This window comes from Syngnathus floridae, chromosome 13 (genome assembly GCF_059516105.1).
Source record: "Syngnathus floridae isolate MCC-2025c chromosome 13, RoL_Sflo_1.0, whole genome shotgun sequence".
Taxonomy (NCBI): Eukaryota; Metazoa; Chordata; class Actinopteri; order Syngnathiformes; family Syngnathidae; genus Syngnathus; species Syngnathus floridae.
In genome coordinates this window covers 3,786,417-3,807,138 of record NC_142425.1, presented here as the reverse complement: position 1 = coordinate 3,807,138, position 20,722 = coordinate 3,786,417, and the positions used below count along the sequence as shown (strand labels likewise).

At 46.1% G+C, this 20,722-nt stretch overlaps 1 protein-coding gene and 1 long non-coding RNA gene across 5 annotated transcripts; one reads left to right on the top strand and one right to left on the bottom strand.

Annotated features, from left to right (window-relative positions):
• Positions 1-115: 115 nt before the first annotated feature.
• Positions 116-12,798, top strand: LOC148388155 (tensin-3-like). Of its 4 annotated transcripts, none has more exons than XM_088393824.1 (17): positions 116-458; positions 564-685; positions 1,146-1,870; positions 2,151-2,287; positions 2,735-2,825; positions 2,903-2,971; positions 6,593-6,749; positions 6,847-7,208; positions 7,329-7,412; positions 7,514-7,645; positions 7,764-7,859; positions 9,411-9,488; positions 9,770-9,847; positions 9,935-10,103; positions 10,189-10,257; positions 10,563-10,592; positions 11,859-12,798. In XM_088393824.1, the coding sequence occupies exons 3-17, from the start codon at positions 1,297-1,299 to the stop codon at positions 11,998-12,000; spliced, it is 2,268 nt and encodes a 755-aa protein (XP_088249950.1). In that variant the 5' UTR covers positions 116-458; positions 564-685; positions 1,146-1,296; the 3' UTR covers positions 12,001-12,798. The 4 variants fall into 4 exon arrangements, with proteins under 4 accessions (XP_088249950.1, XP_088249953.1, XP_088249949.1 ...); XM_088393827.1 differs by having other exon boundaries at positions 116-462; XM_088393823.1 differs by lacking the exon at positions 564-685.
• A 197-nt stretch (positions 12,799-12,995) lies between these two features.
• Positions 12,996-18,386, bottom strand: LOC148388154 (uncharacterized). The gene is made up of 3 exons (XR_015862063.1): positions 18,099-18,386; positions 13,506-13,529; positions 12,996-13,315 (listed from the first exon to the last, which is right to left on the bottom strand). It is a non-coding gene; the product is annotated as an uncharacterized LOC148388154 (long non-coding RNA).
• Positions 18,387-20,722: the final 2,336 nt, after the last annotated feature.

Genomic DNA, 20,722 nt, shown 5'->3' with positions numbered 1-20,722 from the left:
GCAGATACCTGTGTCAACTGGGACAGGATGCGGGGGAGGGGGGGGGGGGGGGGACTCGCTGAGCTGGCCCTTTTCAAAACGGCGGGGCCAGTGAAGGCGGAGATTCATGGGGACGGACGGAGGAAGCAAGGAGGACGCGTAGTAAGGACATGGGTGGTGGAGAGACCGGCAGGAGGGGCTGAGGGTGGGCTGCCAGCACCTTAACAGTCACTTATCTGCTTGTTTTTCTGTGCTGACTGCCTGCCAGTCAGAACGGACGATACACGAGGAGGAGTAAGGAAGGAAGGAGAGGAGAGGGCACGCTGTCTGAAGCTTTGCATCTCCTTTGCAGTCTGCTTTTACTTCAGGTTCTTGCAAGTCTTCCGGCTTGTCCTCATCGGCTTCCAGCTCGCCAAGTTTGACATCAAGCAGTCCTTCGATAGTTCTGCTCAGTCTGTCATGAGAGTGCCGTCTCAACCGTAGGTACACTCGTCTGCTATTCTTCGTGTTGTTTGTATTTTGTCATCAGATGAATTCTACCAATTGACCAATGTTTTCAACGTGCTGTGTTATCTGTACGTGAGCGCATGGACAGCAAGTGGGGGAGATCTTTGGCACCATCTGTGAGATCTTACCATGCGTGTCCGGAATTTATTGCCTGTCTGCGTTTAAGAGCCTGCACTCACCATATGTATTGTTACAAGAGGTACATGATGAACTTCAAGCCCCAAAAGATTGATCACAAAACGACTTGTGTGGTATTCCAGCCTGCTTGCATCCCCCCAAAAAAGTGTTTTGATGGTGTGTCTTTTCAAGTTTGACAGTAACAGTAAATGTTGAGTGCGCGAATCATCAACAATCAGCTTGATCTGACCTCAGGCAGATTTTGTGACAGATATGTTATTTGCGTGAAACACATGCACCATGCTCTTACACACACATACACATGCACGCACACACACACACACACACACACACACACACACACACACACACACACACACACACACACACACACACACACACATACACACACGTACGCACACACACACACCCACACACACACACGCGCACACACACACACACACACACACACACACACACACTCACAAAATGTTTTTCTGTCTTTGAAGCCAGCAATGAAAGCAACATTTGTGTCTTCCCAGCTCGACTCCTACGGCTCGTGCCCAACAATGACACTCGTTTAGCTGGGCGAGGTCGAGGAGTTATGACCAACAATCTTCACTCTTCTCGCTACGGTGGCCAAATGGCAACTGCCAGCATTTCCTTCAGGTCTTTGTGAAGCTTCTAGTGGTCATGACTGAGCTGGCCGCATGCAAAAGGGGGATTTCGGAAGACGAGTCTTGCTTGGAAAAAGCTGTGAATGGAGAGTCCTCATCCAGTGACAGGGAGACGGATATATTGGAAGATGAGAATGACCAAGCAGCTCCTTCATGCAATATTTTCTCCCTTTCTACGGAGAATCTGCCAGAAGAGCCCAAATCAGCCCCTGCCGACTTCACTAACAGCTGCATTCAACAGGAACTAGAATCCAAAAGCCAGTTCATGTCAAATGGAGAGTTCAGCGCAGAGCGAGAGTGGACTGAGAAGCCGTCCGCATCGCTGGCTCCTCAGGCATCGAGCATAGGGCCCAACAGCGAGGAAGCCAAAGCTTGCAGTCTTACACAAACCACGGACACAGAGTCTCCCCAAGAAGCGGACTTTGCTTCGTTGTCTTTAGACATCGATGACTCGATCGAGCAGTTGAACCAACTGATCCTGGATTTGGACCCCACATTTATCCCCGTGCCGACTGGCAGCACACGCCTGTCACGATCCACCTCCGTCCAAAGCAGCAGCCTCAGTCAGAAAGGAGACGCCCATCTAACTGGTAAGACATCGCGTACTTTGGGTCTGCTTTGACCTACACCCAAACATCACAATCTGAAGTCGATGTAGCGCTTTGCTGAGGAGCTTTCCTTTCGCTTGAACGCTCTTTGTCCAGCAGATGTTCCACCATCTGTTCGTGCAGAGATGCCTTTTTTTGTCATCTGAGTATCTTGATTTTGTTGGACGATTCCATTTCAGAGCCTTATCTGACTGACGGCCCTTTATGTGCCTCCCACATGGCCGTTCTTTACCTTTGGCCTGATCTTGTTGCTCTTTTGCAGGCTGGCAGCAGCAGAAGCAAATCAGTGATGTGACTGACTACTCCAGTTTTTGGATATACAACGCGGATTTTCCTGGTCCTGGGGAAGAAAGCTTGGGGGCCGGCCTGCTTGGCACTCCCTCCCATTTGTCATCACAGGTAAGCAGCTCGGAAGAACCCAGTACTGCACTTTTTCAAAGATGACTATCCAAAACCAGGAACAAACAAACAAACAAACAAACAAACAAACAAACAAACAAACAAACAAACAAACAAACAAACAGTAGAATACGAAACAAGTAGAAGAAAAATATCATGGTGCTCATTTTTTTCGATCTCTCGGTCTCTCATTTTGTCTGGGTTGACATTATACGCTTCTGTTGGCATGAATAGCCTGCTTGTTTACACTCAAACAGTCAGTAAACACACACACACGCACACACGCACGCACACACACACACTCACACACACACTCACATACACGCACACACGCGCATCACAAGACTGAAATCTGCTGATGTGTGTGGATTTATTACCCCATAAGACTATGTGAAGAAAAAAAATTTGATCCTGGCCTGTCTTTCTGCCTCCTTCTCGTATCTGAAGTTTTACTGTGTCGACTGCAGCGGGCAAAGCCATCGCTTTGAATCGGTGCCAGCAACTCCGGCCTTTCCGCTGTCTCCTCCGACGCCTTACGGTAAGAAATCATGTCAACGCGTGGGCGGCTGTTGCTGTCTTCGGGAACCTTATCAGTGTCCCATTTCTTTTTCCCAGTTGAACACATGTCAGAGTTTCCTCATATCAAGACCGGCGGCCGATGGGGCCAATGCAGCTGGACACAAGGTAAACTTTCTCAGGAGCATTTTTGCGTATGCACCAGTGCAAGCATGGAGACAAGATTTTCTGCTTGACTGCTCAGGAAGTTTGGACTCAAACACACGCTCATGGCTGCCAGACAGGGTTCAGGAGATGCCTGGAATGTTGACTTGGCAAAACACACACACACACACAGACACACACACCTGGCAAGGCCGCTGCTGCTGTTGGTGGACAATGCAAACACGACTGTTTTGGGTGAAAGGCAGGCAACGCTCTGGCTTCACTATTGTCTTACTTGAATGGAGTAAAGCAAAATCACGTCTGAACATGCCTTCAGCTCACTTGGGACATGATGGTGAAGCGTGTGCCGTAATTCATAATCCTTGCAGTATTTTGATGAATCGTGCTACAGGCAGAACAGCTGATGCTGGATGTCTATAAATAGTTTGGGCTGATAAAGGAAGAGCACTGCTGACAGGATGTGCAGGCACATCCTGTTCTGGGAGGGGACGTTGGAGAGGGTCTTTTGTTGCCGCCACATCCGGAGAGACCGGCGGCTGAATTTGCACTTATGTCACAAATCGACTCGAGAACATTCAATAATCACACCGATTTGAAAGATCGATATGAGGATCCTCGGCTCGGTTGTCGAGCGAGTCCGACATTTCTCGTCACGTATAGCTGTTTACTAATGACCCAATGTGACGTTTGTGACGGTATGCAGCTCGCTAGCTAAAGGTTGCCCGTGTTTATCATACAGAGAGGTGGGAGTGCATGTCGGAATTCATCCGTCCAGAAAAAGTGATGCTGGATTCAGATAGTAGACAATTGCTTCCTGTTTACCACTTTAGAGCCAGATGACTGCCTGGGAAAGAATTTGACCCTTCGGGACACTTCCGCTCCCGCTTCAATTATTTTCATGTTGTGTTTATGTCTGATTACGTTCATGGCAAATGACCTGACGGCAATGTCAGAAGCCCTGACTGGGCTCCAGCAAAGTGCCACTCGCTCTGCTGTCACGAGGACAAGCACATTCACTTTCAACATACTCCACATATGCTATAAATGCTGATAAAGTTCCACAAAAGATGCTTGGTTGTAATTTGCCTAACCATGCAAATGGCATTTCTGGAGGTGGATTGTAGGAATATAAACAGCATCCGTCCGAGTTTAACACGAGCAGATACTATACAAACACTTGACTATTTGAACCCTGAGCGGTCAAAGGTCAGCAGAAAATAAAGTCAAGACGCTCGCTGCGACTGCATTCACTTCTTGAGATGTTGGACTTGTTGGGATTGACGATGTATTTCTTTCTTTGAGCCGGACAGATGGACAGTGCTCCATTCCAGTTCATTCCAGTTTATTCCCTTTGTGAGCACAAGGCGCACGCGTTCATGAATGCAACACAGTCCTGCCACCGGCATTGTAGGCAAATTTATGATGCGCTCAAATTGAACGCAGAGCAGCAGACGTACTCGCTTGGGCTCTGTGGGCTTTTGTCTCCGTGTTTCTGTGTTTGTAGTGAGCAGAAGGCGGGAGCGGACATGCATGCCCCGACAGAGAGGACCCCCCCCCCACCTACCAGTTCAGCAGCACGGTTGCCCCCTTTTGTCTCCATTGCCCATAAAAGGCCACATGTCACCTTTGACCCCTGCAATTCATTCTGATTGGGGGAAAGTTCTTCCAGAGCCCAAGAAAGAACAATGCTGAGTGGTCAGTCAGAGGAAGAGGGTGGAGGGGAGGTGGGTTCTCACTCTCCTCCTCCCCTTGCTTCTGTCCCTTCCTCCCTGGAAACCCATGAGTCGAGCCGTGTCACAACAAGGAGGAACAAACAGAGCGCTTCTTTTTCCATCTGGAATTGGCCATGGCCACGCTCTGCTCCAGAGTTTGAGCCCAACGGGGACCGCTTCCACGGGCTCAAGAAAGTCCGCTTGTAGGGAGTCTTTCGTTCAGCCTGCAACTGGAAGCCAGACAGAGAGAAAGAGGCCAACAGGAAAGCTGCCTTGTGTCGCACATCATGACCGCATCTCTTGGTATGTACAACATGCGCTCCCGTGTCAGACATTACATTCCTGGTCCTCTTCAAATTCTTCTCTCTCTTGCTCTCTCGAGGTGGGGAGGGAGGCACCTTGATTTTCACTTTTAATCTCCTCCTTTGTGTGACTTTCTTTTACATGTTCGCCAGATGACAGAAGAAGCATTTATTTCATCTGCACTCCCCCCCGCTCTTGCCCAAACACGCTCAGCTCCAAAACGCCCACCCAGATGATGTTTGATTCGATCTAGGACACATCGTATACGTATTGATGACTTTACCGTCATGAGATTGATTTTATTATGTGGCGTTGAAATCTGCCTAAGTCCCATCCTTATGTATTTGGAAAGATTCTACTTTTCTTTGCTCAAACAGTTGGAAGAAAGAGAAAAGCCGCAATTGTAAGGCCCCATTCTCCTGATGACCTAACCAGATGGGCAAAGACTGAGGAATTTTGAATCGTCTCAAAAACGTCTGGAACCTTTTTTTCTCTGTCTAACATATTGACCGTTCTCATGACTCCAACTCAAAGTCTTTCAACTTCAACATGAATACAAGCATGACATTGCACAAGACTAAACCCATCTCTTGGTATTTGTAATATGATTGATGGAATGGATCTTCCACTATAGTTTCAACAAGACACAAATTCATGGCGTGATATTCTTTCATTTGCAGTAACTTTTTTCTGTTGACGTTGCGTCCCGTTGGCCATGTCTCTTCTGCGGGCTCGTCAGCTGGCTGCAACTTTGCCTCCTGAAAGCCGTTTGTCCAAAGATCAAGGCGGCAGAGCACAATGTGATTTACAGCCGCCATTTGGAGGAATAGCGCTTTATGCTTAGGATCTTTCTTGGCCAAGTTGCTTCCATGGACTGTTTGTATGCTTTTCTGGGCATGTCTCTGAGGCAGTAGTTGTGATGAAGAAGCGTCGGCAAGGTTTGGGACAGAAGGTGATGAAAATGGCTCCTTCTTGAGTATCACATCACAGATGCTCTCCAAGAGGAATCCCTTCAAGACACACGTGAGATGATGGAATGGACTCAAGGCGTCGTATTGCCGCTTGGTAACGCTCACATCTGTTGAAACAAGGCCGCTTTCTAAAGCAAATTCCTCCAACAAGAATTCCTCGAATCCAAAAAGTGGTGGGGGTACAAGGGGTGGGCGGGGTGTGAGTAGGGAGGGGGGCATGGTCGTGTGTCTGAACAAGGAGCCCTTTGACTCTCTGCCATGACTCATGCTACTCGGGGCCTGCTTGTGGCCTGAGGACGGCTGTGTTCATGTTTTCTGCATGATGCGGATTGTTTGAATATCAACATGTCATCGTGCCATGTTTGAGCCTTCCGCAGCTCTTGTGTTCTGTCAAAATGGACCGTACGTTGCAGTGGAATCTGCGTGTGACATCTATTTTGAACTTAACATTTGTTCAATCTTCAATTCATTTTTCAAGAACAACAAAAACATTTTCTTTGGCCCACTTCAAAGTTCACTCTCAAAAAAGAACAATTCTCCTTATAACATTTGACATCCTTTGCAGTTGTACAGTACTGGTGGCCAGTCAGCATTTCAGCATCAGAACCGAAATGCTAAAACATTTTTTTTTGTAATAGATTCCCGAAGTTTCTTTGACAGCGTAAACCATGGCGGCAGCTCTCTTGATGGAGATTTGTTCACGTCCGACGTGTCGGTGAGCTCAGCTTCTTGTCCGCGGATAATTGGTTCCACATCTTCTGTGTCATCAAGCGGCCCCCTCCCGCATTTAGACAGGTATGCATTTAGCTGTCGTTAAATTTTCAATCATAAGAACTTGTAGGATCTTGCTCCAATGCTGAAGCTAATCCCAAATGTCCCAAATGTTCATCAGCTGCTCGCCGCATCCCACGTGGCACCAGCAAACGCCGACCTCCTCACAAACCTCAACTCCCATCAAGCGCAGCACACCCAATGCCCTCGCTTCACCTCGGGCGGACTCGTCCTCCTTAAATGGCGATCTGGAGCACAGCCTGCTGCAGGCCGTGGAGGACCTGAGGGTCGGTGGGGATGGGGAGCTCCCCCCACTGTTGCCGGAAAAGAGGAGAGCGGCGGAAGATGGCGACCTTGGCTCCCGCTTGCCTTCTCTCGCTGGCTTTTCCAGTCCTCACAGTGAAGGCAGTCTCAGCCTTTCTTTCTCCTCACTGACCCGTGACCCCTTCAAAGATTTAAGCCGGACCTCGTCACCCGGAGCAGGTACAAATCAATAAGAGGGCAGCTCCTGTATACTGGGGCATGGTGATTGTTAACTTGAGCATGTTGCAGTTTTTCTTGCCGTTGACGAAGCCTTTCTGTTTAATTTGTATTTGCTTTTAGAGCTTGGCAGTAAGCAGGACACTGTGAAGTTTGTTCAGGACACTTCAAAGTTCTGGTACAAGCCTGACATTTCCCGAGATCAAGGTAAATATCACGTTCTTCCCACTCACGTCCAAATAGTGGAAAAGGTGTTTTGCCATGCAGAGCCCACGACTTATTCTAACTCCCACTTTATCTTCTGATAGCGATTTCCGTGTTAAAGGATAAAGAACCCGGCTCTTTCATTGTCAGAGACAGTCATTCATTCCGCGGGGCTTATGGATTGGCGATGAAAGTCGCAACTCCGCCTCCATCTGTGGTGCATCACAGCAAGAAAGGTAGGCTCCTAATCCAGATCAAAACAAGGGATCCACTTTGCTAAATTTGGTCAGTAATGCCTTGTTTTGTCAATGTTTGAATGAATGTCAATGGGATGGATATTTTGTGTCTTTGCAGTTGGAGATCCATCCAATGAGCTGGTGAGGCATTTCCTGATCGAGTGTATGCAGAAAGGAGTCCGTCTCAAAGGCTGCCCCGACGAGCCGTTCTTTGGTGAGAATAAGAGGAATTGAAAGAATAAACACTGTGTCCCAACTGCGTTGAAATTGGGACAGTCACGTTGCTGAAAGCTGTTACGCCAGACCAAAGTGACTGATTTTCGATACAAACATTCCCAATTTCCCATCCGTCCATCCGTCAGTCCGTCCACCCATCTATCCATCCGTCCGTCCATCCATCCATCCATCCATCCATCCATCCATCCATCCATCCATCCATCCATCCATCCATCCATCCATCCATCCATCCATCCATCCATCCATCCATCCATCCATCCATCCATCCATCCATCCATCCATCCATCCATCCATCCATCCATCCATCCATCCATCCATCCATCCATCCATCCATCCATCCATCCATCCATCCATCCATCCATCCATCCATCCATCCAGCCAGCCAGCCAGCCAGCCAGCCAGCCAGCCAGCCAGCCAGCCAGCCAGCCAGCCAGCCAGCCAGCCAGCCAGCCAGCCAGCCAGCCAGCCAGCCAGCCAGCCAGCCAGCCAGCCAGCCAGCCAGCCAGCCAGCCAGCCAGCCAGCCAGCCAGCCAGCCAGCCAGCCAGCCAGCCAGCCAGAGCCAGCCAGAGCCAGCCAGCAAGCCAGCCAGCCAGCCAGCCAGCCAGCCAGCCAGCCAGCCAGCCAGCCAGCCAGCCAGCCAGCCAGCCAGAGCCAGCCAGAGCCAGCCAGCAAGCCAGCCAGCCAGCCAGCCAGCCAGCCAGCCAGCCAGCCAGCCAGCCAGCCAGCCAGCCAGCCAGCCAGCCAGCCAGCCAGCCAGCCAGCCAGCCAGCCAGCCAGAGCCAGCCAGAGCCAGCCAGCAAGCCAGCCAGCCAGCCAGCCAGCCAGCCAGCCAGCCAGCCAGCCAGCCAGCCAGCCAGCCAGCCAGAAGTCAGTTGAGTGAACTGCTACATTACCAGCAGCTGCACTGTACTTTTATGTAGCTCACCAGCTCTCCCTGCTGGTCACTGCTATCCAACACAGCTATCTCGTTCAAACGTCCATCCATCCATCCATCCATCCATCCATCCATCCATCCATCCATCCATCCATCCATCCATCCATCCATCCATCCATCCATCCATCCATCCATCCATCCATCCATCCATCCATCCATCCATCCATCCATCCATCCATCCATCCATCCATCCATCCATCCATCCATCCATCCATCCATCCATCCATCCATCCATCCAGTCATCGGGCAGTAGGCGGGGGACACCCTGAACCCGTTGCCAGCCAATTGCAGGGTACACAGAGACAAACAACTATCCGCACTTGCACTCAGACCTACGGGTAATTTGGAATGTGCAATCAGACTACCATGCATGTTTTTGGGATGTGGGAGGAATCCGCAGTGCCCGTAGAAAACCCACACAGGCACGGGGAGAACATGCAAACTCCACACAGGGAAGGCCGGAGGTGGAAACTGTGTGAGGCGCATGTGCTAACCGGTGCCCCACTGTACCGCCCTGTTCAAACGTTTCTTGTGATTTTTTTCCCTTGTATTTAATGTTCGGCATAGTTATGTATTCCGTTTTTTTCTGCCAGGAAGCCTCACCGCTCTGGTGTGTCAGCACTCCATCACACCTCTGGCTCTACCCTGCAAACTCATTTTGCCTGACAGAGGTAGGATGAACATGGATGCCATGTCAAAGCGAGCATTGAAGAATGCACAACTTGATTAAGCTACTCATTGACCCAGTGAGCTAAAGGCAGAAAATAAACAAATAAAATAAATACTAAATAAATAGATATTAATAAATGCAAAATAAACAAATACATAAAATAAATACTAAATAAAAGCAAGTTGTTTTCACTGCACTTTCTGAAATTATTGTAATCTGGGAGACAATATGTGGCTTGTGCGTTTACGTTGGACTTCTTTTGTGACATTTTGTACCTGTCAGATCCGTTTGAGGAAATGAGTGACTCTCCTATGAAGACGGCAACAAACTCAGCAGCTGAGCTTCTGAAGCAAGGAGCAGGTACAAAAAAAATATTTGAGTGCAACTCAGGCGTGTGAGCTAGCTTGGATCTTTGTGTTAACATGATGTCATTGGTCATTTTGTCAGCATGTAACGTGTGGTACCTTGGCTCTGTGGAATTGGAGTCTCTGACGGGGCACCAGGCTGTTCAGAAAGCTACCACGGTGACGCTCACCACGGACCCACCGACACCGTCCACTGTTGTCCACTTTAAGGTGTCAGCGCAGGGCATCACGCTCACAGACAACCAGAGGAAGTGAGTCAACTAAATGCTCCAGACGAGCTCTGAGTTCATCTTGTAACATCTCACCTGAACAAAAATGCACGTGTTGTCCCTCCAGGCTGTTTTTCAGAAGACACTATGCAGTCAATACCGTCATTTTCTGTTCCTTGGACCCGCAAGGCAGGAGGTGAGTCACGTGACACAACAAGACAGAACATGCTTGCAATCCCATTTCAGGAATGGTCTTGACACACAATAAAGGATGTCGACACATGACACATACACAAGTCATCTGATGACTGACAGTATTTCGCAACATGTTTAAGTGGAATCAGTCTTCATTGATAAAATCAGCATTAAAAAAAAAAATTGAGAAAGGGTTCCAGGACTCTTTAACGTCACCTAGCACATGCCTCACATTCTGAGACCGACGATCATTTATCTTTCATATTGAGGAATGGCTGTCCCTAATTAATATTTTGTTCCACACAGATGGACGAGAGGAAGTGCTTCTGCAGCAAAGTAAGTGTCTTATCCAGGGACCGGACATTTCCACCGTGCCACGTGATATTGTCGATGAAAGTCAGATGAAAGAAATCCAGATTTGTGTAATTTTTGCTTATCTCATACATGGTGCCCTGTTTTAATAGATGATTTCCTTTTGTTCTCATGAAGTGTTTTTATCTGTACTTTTTTTTTACTCATCTGCACAGGCGTCCGACTAAAGGCGAAGGCCTTATTATTATTCTATTCATCCGATTCACTTCATTTATTCCACATATTTACGTGAGGAGTGCTTGCATTTTTCTCATTCCAAAGATTTTCCATTTTCGCAAAATTTGCAAAATTTCGGCAAAATTTTCCCCATTCATTCTTAACGGCACATTCAACGTTTCACATTTACATCGTTCCTGTTTGAAATTCACATCATTCAGCTCATTCAAATCACATTGGAGAGGATTGTCAACATTACCAAGATTGCCACGTTTTAAAAATGTCACATTTTCACAAAATATTTACAAAATTTTACAAAATTTCCTTTTTCCGTTGTAATTTCTATATTTTTCAATCGATTCAACCCGTTCCAACTTTAATCTGTTCATTTTGTGCCTACCTATACCCAAACTTCACATGATTGAAAAAATTCACATTTTCACTTTTGAAATTCACGCAAAATTCCACAAAATTTAGTTAATCCCTTCTAATTTCTCAATTTTTCAACGGATTCAACTTGTTCCAACTTTTAACTGTTCATCTTATGCCTACCTATTCCAAAACTTCCCACCTACGAAAAGTTCTAAATTTTCAACTTTAAAATTCACGCCAAATTTGAGAAAATTTCGTTTTCCCTTCCAATTTCTACATTATTTGATCGATTCAACTCGTTCCAACTTACAACTGTTCATCTTTTGCCTACCTACTCCAAAATTCCCCACTTGCCAAGAATTAAAAACTTTAAATTTTGAAATTCACGCTAAACTTTACAAAATTTTGTTTTTCCCTTCTAATTTCTACATTATTTGACCAATTCAACCCGTTCCAACTTTAAACATCATTCTGTAGCATTCCCCAAGTATTTATTCAGCTTCTTCGCCTTCACACGCAATTTCTCCAGAAATAGCAAATTCTAGTCATTTTTGGTTTTATTATGTTTGGACATACAGTGCAAGTTCCCCAATGTGTCAAAGTCATTATCTTTTTTTTTTCTCCAGTGGACCCGCTCTTTCGCAATCATTTCAATTGACTCATGTTGTCATATTTCAATATCCTTGTTTGTCTTTCTCGCAGGATATTTGGGTTTGTAGCAAGGAAATCTCAGAGCGAGACTGAAAATATTTGCCATCTGTTTGCTGAACACGACCCGGAGCAGCCGGCCAGCGCTATCGTCAACTTTGTCTCGAAGGTCATGATCGGGTCGCACAAGAAGTGAGACTGACCGCCAATGTGTCAAAGACATCAAACAGACGCCTTCCAAAAATATTTTTTTCATTTCTAATACAGTTCTTACTGTATTTATTAATAATTTAATTGCAGTTTAGAATTGAATGGTAGAAATTATTTGGCGGAGATGGCCAGCATTCCCCAAAAAACAAACAAGATTTTTCTAAATAACTGAGTCATTGTTTTGAAGAGCGTGGCAGTGTGCTAACACTGAGTGTGCTGCAAAATGATGCCGCTAGAGAGAGCAAAAGCTAACATGAGTATTTTCAACTCATCAACTGGATGAAACCAGAGCACTCTTGCTAACAGTCGCTTTGAAGAAGTTAGATGGGACACGTAATAATTATTGTGAAAACTATATATAGTACGTGACTTGTCTTATTGATAGTCAAAGCGAGCAATAATAACAAATAGCATTATTTCACATGAAAGACAGCTGTCTATGAATTTATTGGTAAAATTAGCCGTTTTAACTTTTCACATGTTTATTTAAAAAGAGGACTTTGATGTCTCTAAAACAATAGGTTTTTTTTCTCTTTGTGTATGAAATGTATTTTTCTTTGTGTTGACTCTTCTCAAAATATTTATCCATTTATCCAGATGTGCTTTGTACAAATGTAGTTTTCCAAAAATGTTCATGTCACGAACTGTATTTTTGTATATACATCTTATATATATTCTGTACATTATGACAAATAGATAATGTAACTCAGGATTTATGCTATTATGTCACATGTTTTTTAATGCATTCTGTAGCTCATTTAAAAAAAATCATGATATAGCTGTATTGTTGTTTGTTTTGTTTTTCATTTTATTGTATACGGTAGTTGCCATAGTGACATACAATCCTGGAATGCAGTAATTTCCAAAATGCTCTTTTTCTCTGAACTATTTGTAGGTCAAGGCTACATGTTCATTTTGATTTATGCAACTTGGCAAAACAACGACAAACTGAATGCGCGTCTTCCATATTTGGCGGATTCTTTCAATCTTGAATTGGTGATTTGCAGGTTTTTCGCCGTTAGGTGGCAGTAAGTAGTCACCTTCTCGAACAACAAAGTGGAACGTGGATGGTTCAAATCAGTGCACCTCGAATTGTATGGCTCATTGATTGAACAAAAATTCAGTTTAAGGACATTTTTTAATGAAGAGCTTCCAACATGTAAGCAAGACTGAAAAAAATGGGCCTCTGGTTGCACATGAATGGCTGTCTCCATCTACTGTTTTACTTGAGATTTTTAGGAGAGAGGTAATCTGATACAGGCTTTGAATTGGCGTCTATTCATCGTCCTCTTTGGGGATTGCTGTGGAAGTAGAAATAGGACAGAGACACGGGAAACACGTCAGTCCAGCCAGGTTGGGAAAAGGGGGAACAGCATGTGAATTTGGGGCGGTGGGTGAGGGTGTGTGTGTGATGTGATGTGATGGTGTGAGAGTGTGTGCGGGGGGTGGGGGTGACGGTGGCGGATGGGTGTCGGTGCTGGATGACCTCACCATTTCAGGAAACTTTCCCACAGCCTGCACACAAAGAAAGCCGTCAAAAAGTAAAAAGGATGACGAAGAATAGAAATTTAACGCACTTTTAAAAAGAGGAGGCAAAGTAGGAACGTGACTGGGCAAAAGAGAGAGAGGCCTTCCAGGAGGACTCGTTTTCCCTTTGTGGCCTTTTGGAGACTGGCCGTTGCATTTTGTGTCGAAAGCGTGCACCTGGCGGCACATTCCTGGAATCACACTTGCACAGAATGGTGTTTGTAAATCCAAAAGCTGGCTTCCGTTGGGGAATGCCTCCCTCAGCCTCTGATCCCGGCAGGGCCTCCTCCCAATTTCTTTGAGTTACCTATTTTAAGCCCACGCCAAGTGTGCTGCTGCTCTCGCACAAATAATTTCTCTTCTATTTGTAATTTCTTGGGCTCAGCCTGCACGCTTAGCTGCAATCCAGCAGACTCATTCAATGATGTCAAATCATTTGGCTGATGATGATTTTTTTAATTTACTGCCACTGGGTGACATTTGATGCCGTTGCTTTCAAGCTGAACATAATGCCGCTATTTTGTGAGCTTAAAAGCGTATTCTATATAAACATTTCCGGACGATGTATCTAAAATGCAAACAAATGATGTTCTTTCCCGGAAACTGTCGGATGCTCAGGGTGTTGTGAGCAGGCACGCGTTTTCTTTCCCGAGCCTCCATTGGCTGTCCTCGCATTACTTTCACCTCTTCTTACGTAGTGAATGAAGCAAACGCAACAGGGAAAGGCTTCCGACAGCCTCGTGGCTGGTATGGCCTTTTCCAAAGCAGCAACGGTGTCTGTACCTTCAGCTTTGGATGGCCGACACAAAAAGCTTGATTGCTGGAAACAAAATGTCCTCAATACACTGACAAGATGAGCACATACGTGCACACAGACACGTGCTCACATCCGGCCTACGTGCTCTCGGGCACATGCTGAGAAAGTAGCGCCTTTATGGCCCGCGTCTTCTCTGCATTGTCCCTGCTAGAAGTGAGGGGCACGCATGCACACACACACACGCACGCATGCACGCACGTGCACACACACACACACACACACACACACACACAGACACACACATACATACACACACACACGCGCACGAGCGCTCCCACACAAAGGAGAGCCGGGTACTTGGGTATCAGCGTCAGTCTTAATGAATCTGTCTCCAGGGGGCGGGACCAGGGTAATGTCCTGCACAAAAGAGCTCCCGCTGGGCCAGCGAGCCAAGCAGAGGCCAAGAGATTAACTTGCATTACATCAGCATCCCCACAATGCACCTAATGAGGGAGGGATTACGTGCGTGGATGTGCGTGGGCGTGTTGGCGCTCATGCCATTGCATCACTCATTATACACTCATTTGTGCTGAATCAGTCCACGTTCAGCTGCGTGACCGTGCATGTGCTGGCTAAGACATAGGTTGGATTGGAACGTGCGTCTTTTGAAAGTTGCCCTTGTTCTGAAATCCAACTGAGTTGACGTGCGGGAACCAGCGTCCACTTTTGCACCATTTCAATCCACCTTCATGTTGTACCTGGAGCAACCTCAAGCCCTCCCCCTTGAGTATGATGTCATCCTACATTGGCGATGTGTTAGGAGGCGTGTTTCGAGCGGATGGCCTGAGGACACGATAACAATGATGAGTGAAATCTGAACCTTCTGCTAGTGACCTAGTATGCAGTCGCTAGCCGGGAAGACCCTCAGGTGGCTGCTAGCTTGCTGTTAGCATTAGCATAGGTTAATGGCCCTGGGTCTTGACCTTCAGGCCGGGAGGTCAGGGAACGACCCTGAGCCAACACCTCTTTGTCGGAATCCACACACTGCGCACAAAGACCAAACTCACGGCAACGCACGAGACAAAGGGCAAAAGGGCGACTCGCTTCACATCCTTACTCGCCCATCCGTGCACACTGCACAAATACAAGCTTACATGCGAGCACAGAAAATCCAATGCAGGTAGACGAAAAGAGCAAAGAAAGCAAACCCTCCTTGGGGTCGCTCTCCTTTCTTGGAGTCCTGCGACAGAGAAGTGAGAGAGAGAAACACACACATTCATCACCTGGGAACCCGTCAGCTCGCTTCCTCCACCCTGGCCGAGCGGCCTTTTTGGGAACAAGCCGAGCCTTGTGCGGCTCCCAACAATGTCGGCGACACTCGACACTGGCCGCTCGCTGCTAATTGTTCACTCACAATGCTTCCTGGTATTGTGCTCAACAATGGCCACTCTGAATGGGGGCGCTAACCTACTTGTATTGTTGCTAATTGGTTTCTTGAGAGCAGGAGAAAATAGCCAGAGAAAGGGAGAGAAGAAATGTTGGCAATAGACTGCGGTTTCATTGGAGTCGCAAGTAAATAGAGTTCACAAAGGCCTTTGTGGGGTCGAGGGCCGAGGGTCGGAGGTGAAAAAGAAGAGGCGCACCTGCACTATGCGCAGGCTGACAATGAGCTCATTCAGCCTCTCGGCCCGGCGACATGATGGAGAACTGAGGCCATTGGACACACGATGCACTCAAACGTATGCTTTCGAGCACCAGCCGCAGAAGTATTTTGTTTACAGTCAGGATTTAACAACAACAACAAAAAGAATCTGAGGCGGCTTTGCTTGAAGAGTACATTTCAAACGCAAGCTAGCTAAAATGGCAACATCATTTATAAACACCAGAGGTGAAACCATTGAACGGCTGGACAAGAAATAAAAGTGAGTGCTGTGAACAGATTTCAGGGAAGTTCCTTTTTAGAGGTTCACTGTCATGGAACATTCCTGTTCCTCTGAAAAAAAGAAAAACGAGGCTTATCTTATGATTCCACACTCGGTTGCGTTTGAATCTGGCCCCCCAAAATCCAGAAAGCTGGCCATCGTCAACGTCACAGCTCAGAAAGCCAGCATGGTTAAGTCTGGCTCGTCAAACGATCTGCTTGACATCAACTTGTGGGGACTCTCACGTCTTTATTTAGGAATGGAATCTGACAGCTGCTTCCCAGCTAACATTTTGCTGTCATTTACACAATTAACATATCAAAACAGTTATATATAAACACAAAGTATCAATTTGGGTTTGTCTAGCATGTCTGGAAGATGACGAGCAATAATACGTCTCTCGGTACATTCAGTCCGGCATTACAATTTCCACTCTTAAATTAACATGCGATTTTGGACCGTGATTTGAAGCCCGAGAGAAGCCGCAGAACATTCAAGTGAGCTCCGCACGGAGAGTCCCCGGCCACAATTGTCTCGCTTCGAAAACGTCTCTGAGGGTGCCTTCACACTTGCCGTCGCGTCGTCCCACAACCAAATGACATCATGACGATCTTTTGAATCACAACTTGAGCTTCTTCCTCTACTTTGTTGAACTCCGGCATGTCGGTATTTGAAAACAGAAGGAAGACAGGAGTGGAAAAATGAGCAAAGGAGGGAGGGAGTGGGGTGCTTTTTAAATAGCTCATGCAGAACAGCAAATCCCCCAGCAGGGCAAGTCAGCTGACTGACCGCCACTTGCCAAGTCATAGTAGGGGGTGGCAGACGGAACGGGGGACCTTACAGGTCCTTCCGCTAACACAATCACAGAGCACAGACAAGAATACGAGCGCTAGTCCTTGAGATCAGCAGCCAGTCGAAACATAGTCTGGCTGCAACAAAACAAGGAGACACCAAAACAAGTGCTCGGCTTTCCCTGCTGTCCTGCTGTTTCCAAAATCTAAACCGTCCTTCCCTGACTCACTGTTGGCGGAAATACAACTTTTTAAATGTTGGTCCCGTCAGATCAAGATATTTCCATACATTTGAAACATCTGCTTTCAATCCATTTCATCAAATTCCCGTACTTTTTAGTGCATGTAAACATAACGAACGGCAAATTGTTTGGTTTCCAACACAGCCGCATTTCATTTCCAGAACATTTTGAAAAGAGACACTCTGCGCTGAGTAAAAACAGTCTCACATTCTTCCAACAATTTGAACATGATGCACTGAACCTCCAAGCTTTTATGTCGCGTGATGATATTCTGCGTCTAATAAAGAAAATATAAAGATGCTTTGAAAATCCCACTGGCAAAGTCGCTCGCTGACAAATACTCACAAGCATACTGACGCCTCTTGGCTGAATGAACGGAATGCACGTGCACTCATCTTAACCTCACACACAGACACACACACACACACACACAGACACACACACACACACACACACACACACACACACACACACACACACACACACACACACAAGGTCAAGCTCCAAGGCAACTAGTGTGGCCCTGTTGCGGAAGGCTCCAAAATGCGCTTTGATGACATTCTTGCGCGAGGCGTCATTTCCCACTTTACATTCCGAGTGTTTTGATCTCGTGCAAGTGTTTTCACGAAGCCGGATGGCGATCCGGAGCTGGGGGACATGTGACTCATGGCTGATGCATCCTTTTGATGTCTGCGCTCGGGACCTCCCAACATTTCATCTGACACCTGCAAGCCAGCTTCGAGGTGCCTCCAATAAAGAAAGCACGCTGATGTGCTAAACGTGCAGCTCATGTGCTCATCAGGCCAACTGACCCAAACGCAACAACAAGAACATATATTGATCACCTGTGACGTGACTTGTGCACGGGCTCCGGCCTTCCCCTCCAGTAAATGTGGTCCAACGTGGAAAGGGATCCTCTTTTTATCATCTCATCATCTACCGAGTACCGTAATTTCTGGACTATAAGTCGCGTTTTTTTTCATAGTTTGGGTGGGGGGGCGACTTATACTCAGGAGCGATTTATATATGTTTTTTTTCACAAATTTTTACTTGATCATAAAGACATCACTTACTTACAAGTATAGTTGACCACTTCCCATGTTATTTTTAGTATAGTTGATCACTTCACATGCTTTTATTTCTTTATCTTGAACATATTCAAAACATAAAAAATAGAGAAAACATCAAATAAAGCAATTAACACTTCAAAGCACCATATCCAAGTCCACTGTACACTTGCTCCATTTTTGCTCCTCTTATATTTATTATTATTATTTATTATTATTTGTTTATTTATCATTTATTCAACACTCTTATTTATTCATTGTTTGTGCCTTCTTGGGTTTTTTGTGTTGCTTGTATGCATATGTGTACTATCTCACCGAGGGATAGTGGGAACGTAATTTCAATCTCTTTGTGTGTCTTAGTATATGGAAAAAAATCGACGACAAAGCAGACTTTGACTTTGATAAAACAACCAAATAAACAAAACAAAAAACTACATCTGAAAAAAAATTATATTTTCAGACAAAACTGGATGAGGGCGCTTTAAATTTCACCGTTGGCCGTGACTCATCAACTGGGTGGGCTTAAGAAAAATGGCACCAAAAAGAAACTCATATTTTGCAGGTTACAAACTTCAAGTTGTAAAATATGCAGCTGAAAACAGTAATCGAGCAGCATAAAGAAAGTTTGGAGAACCGTGATGTACCAATGGATTACTATTTCAAGTGACGTCAGTAGCACGGCGCGGCGCGGCGGTTGTTTACATAATGGACAAACGTATCCACGTAAGGACTACCGGCATCATTAGCGGTGATCATTTCTAAGTGACACGGAGGACAAAGAGTTTGAAGGAATTAAGGATTTGGAGTGACATAGAAGGTTTGAAAAACTATTATGGCTTCTACGCACGCCCGGTCCTACTCTACTGAGTCGGGGGCCGGCGCTCAGCCGAGTGGCTATCCGTGAACGGTGCATGGGGCTCGGACATGGCCATTACGCACGCCCGGTCCTATGCCATGGAGCTCTCGTGTCTGGAAGTCCACGCCGCCACACGCTTGGAAGTTTGTTTTGTTTAATAAAGAGCCATTTACCAAACCCACGTCTATCCTTGTACTTTGTTAACACTGCAATATAGTTATATAGTAGATCTGTGGAATAAAGACGAGGCTGACGTCAGGGCGCACGCGCGGCGATGTTGACAAAGGACGAGGAATTTGATCGATGGATTTAATGGATTTAAAGTGCACGGATGGTTTGATAATATTATTGGCTTATATTATAGTTATTTGAAATATAGTTTATCTATCGTTATATGAGCCTTTGGAATATTTTGAAGTGCAAGCGCCATCAGCCGCGCGCACCCATTGTTGACAAAGAACGATCGATGGATTTAATGAATTGGAGTGACACTGATGGTTTTATAAACATGTTATTCATGTAATAGTTGTCCTTAATCACTGTATATGTTACGTCAGGCCCGTTCTCAGCTCTTTGTTTGTGTTTGTCACGTTAGCATACCTATCGTTTAGCCTGTTGTTGCTATCGTTTAGCCTGTTGTTGCTCGTTCATGAATGTTTTTGGTGTGGGATTTTGTCGAATAAATTGCCCCCAAAATGCGACTTATACTCCGGAGCGACTTATATATGTTTTTTTTCACTTTTTGGGGCATTTTATAGCTGGTGCGACTTATACTCCGGAGCGACTTATAGTTCGGAAAATACGGTAGTTATTCGTGAGGAGCTAGAAATGAAACGAGAAAATCTTTTTTTGATAGATGGACAGACAGACAGACATGCGGACAGCCCGGCACTCTGTCGTATTAAACGTCATTGTCTTCCTCAGCTTTTGCTGACAGACATATGTCTCGGGAGTGAGTACAGCAAACACACACATGGAGAAGCCCTGTTTACACTCGTGTGATGATGGTGTCGTAGCTCGCCTGCCTTTTGGCGTGAATGGCCAGGATCCAGAGCACCGTGTACTTTTGTGGCTCAAAGCGGCGCTTTCAACTTAATGAGACATGGACTGCCTGATTCATTGACTCCAAAATATATGTTGCGGCCACAAGACTAGTGTATCATTAGAAATCACTTGACAGAGACATGGAACCAAAAAAAACATCAGCGCTTCTTCGTAAAATTGTTCCTCTCAAGTGAGTCATAACAAGAAGAGCAGGAAGTAGAAAGTTGGAGGCTGTAAAAAGAGTCATCTGCTTCTTCGTGAACCTGAAATCAAACTCGGGTGAGCACTCAGTGAGGACAAAGAAGAGAAGGAATCTGCTTTCTGTCTGCTCGGCGGGGTGCTGCCTATGCTCGACTAACTCCTGCTGTTGAGCCAATCAAAATGCTCCACGTTCTCCTTGTGTCACACTCTGAAAGTGCGTCAAAGCTAAACGAATGTTCTACTGGAACGGTTCGCTTCCATTCTCGGTTGAATGGTCAGTGTTTTCGGTTTGATACATGTT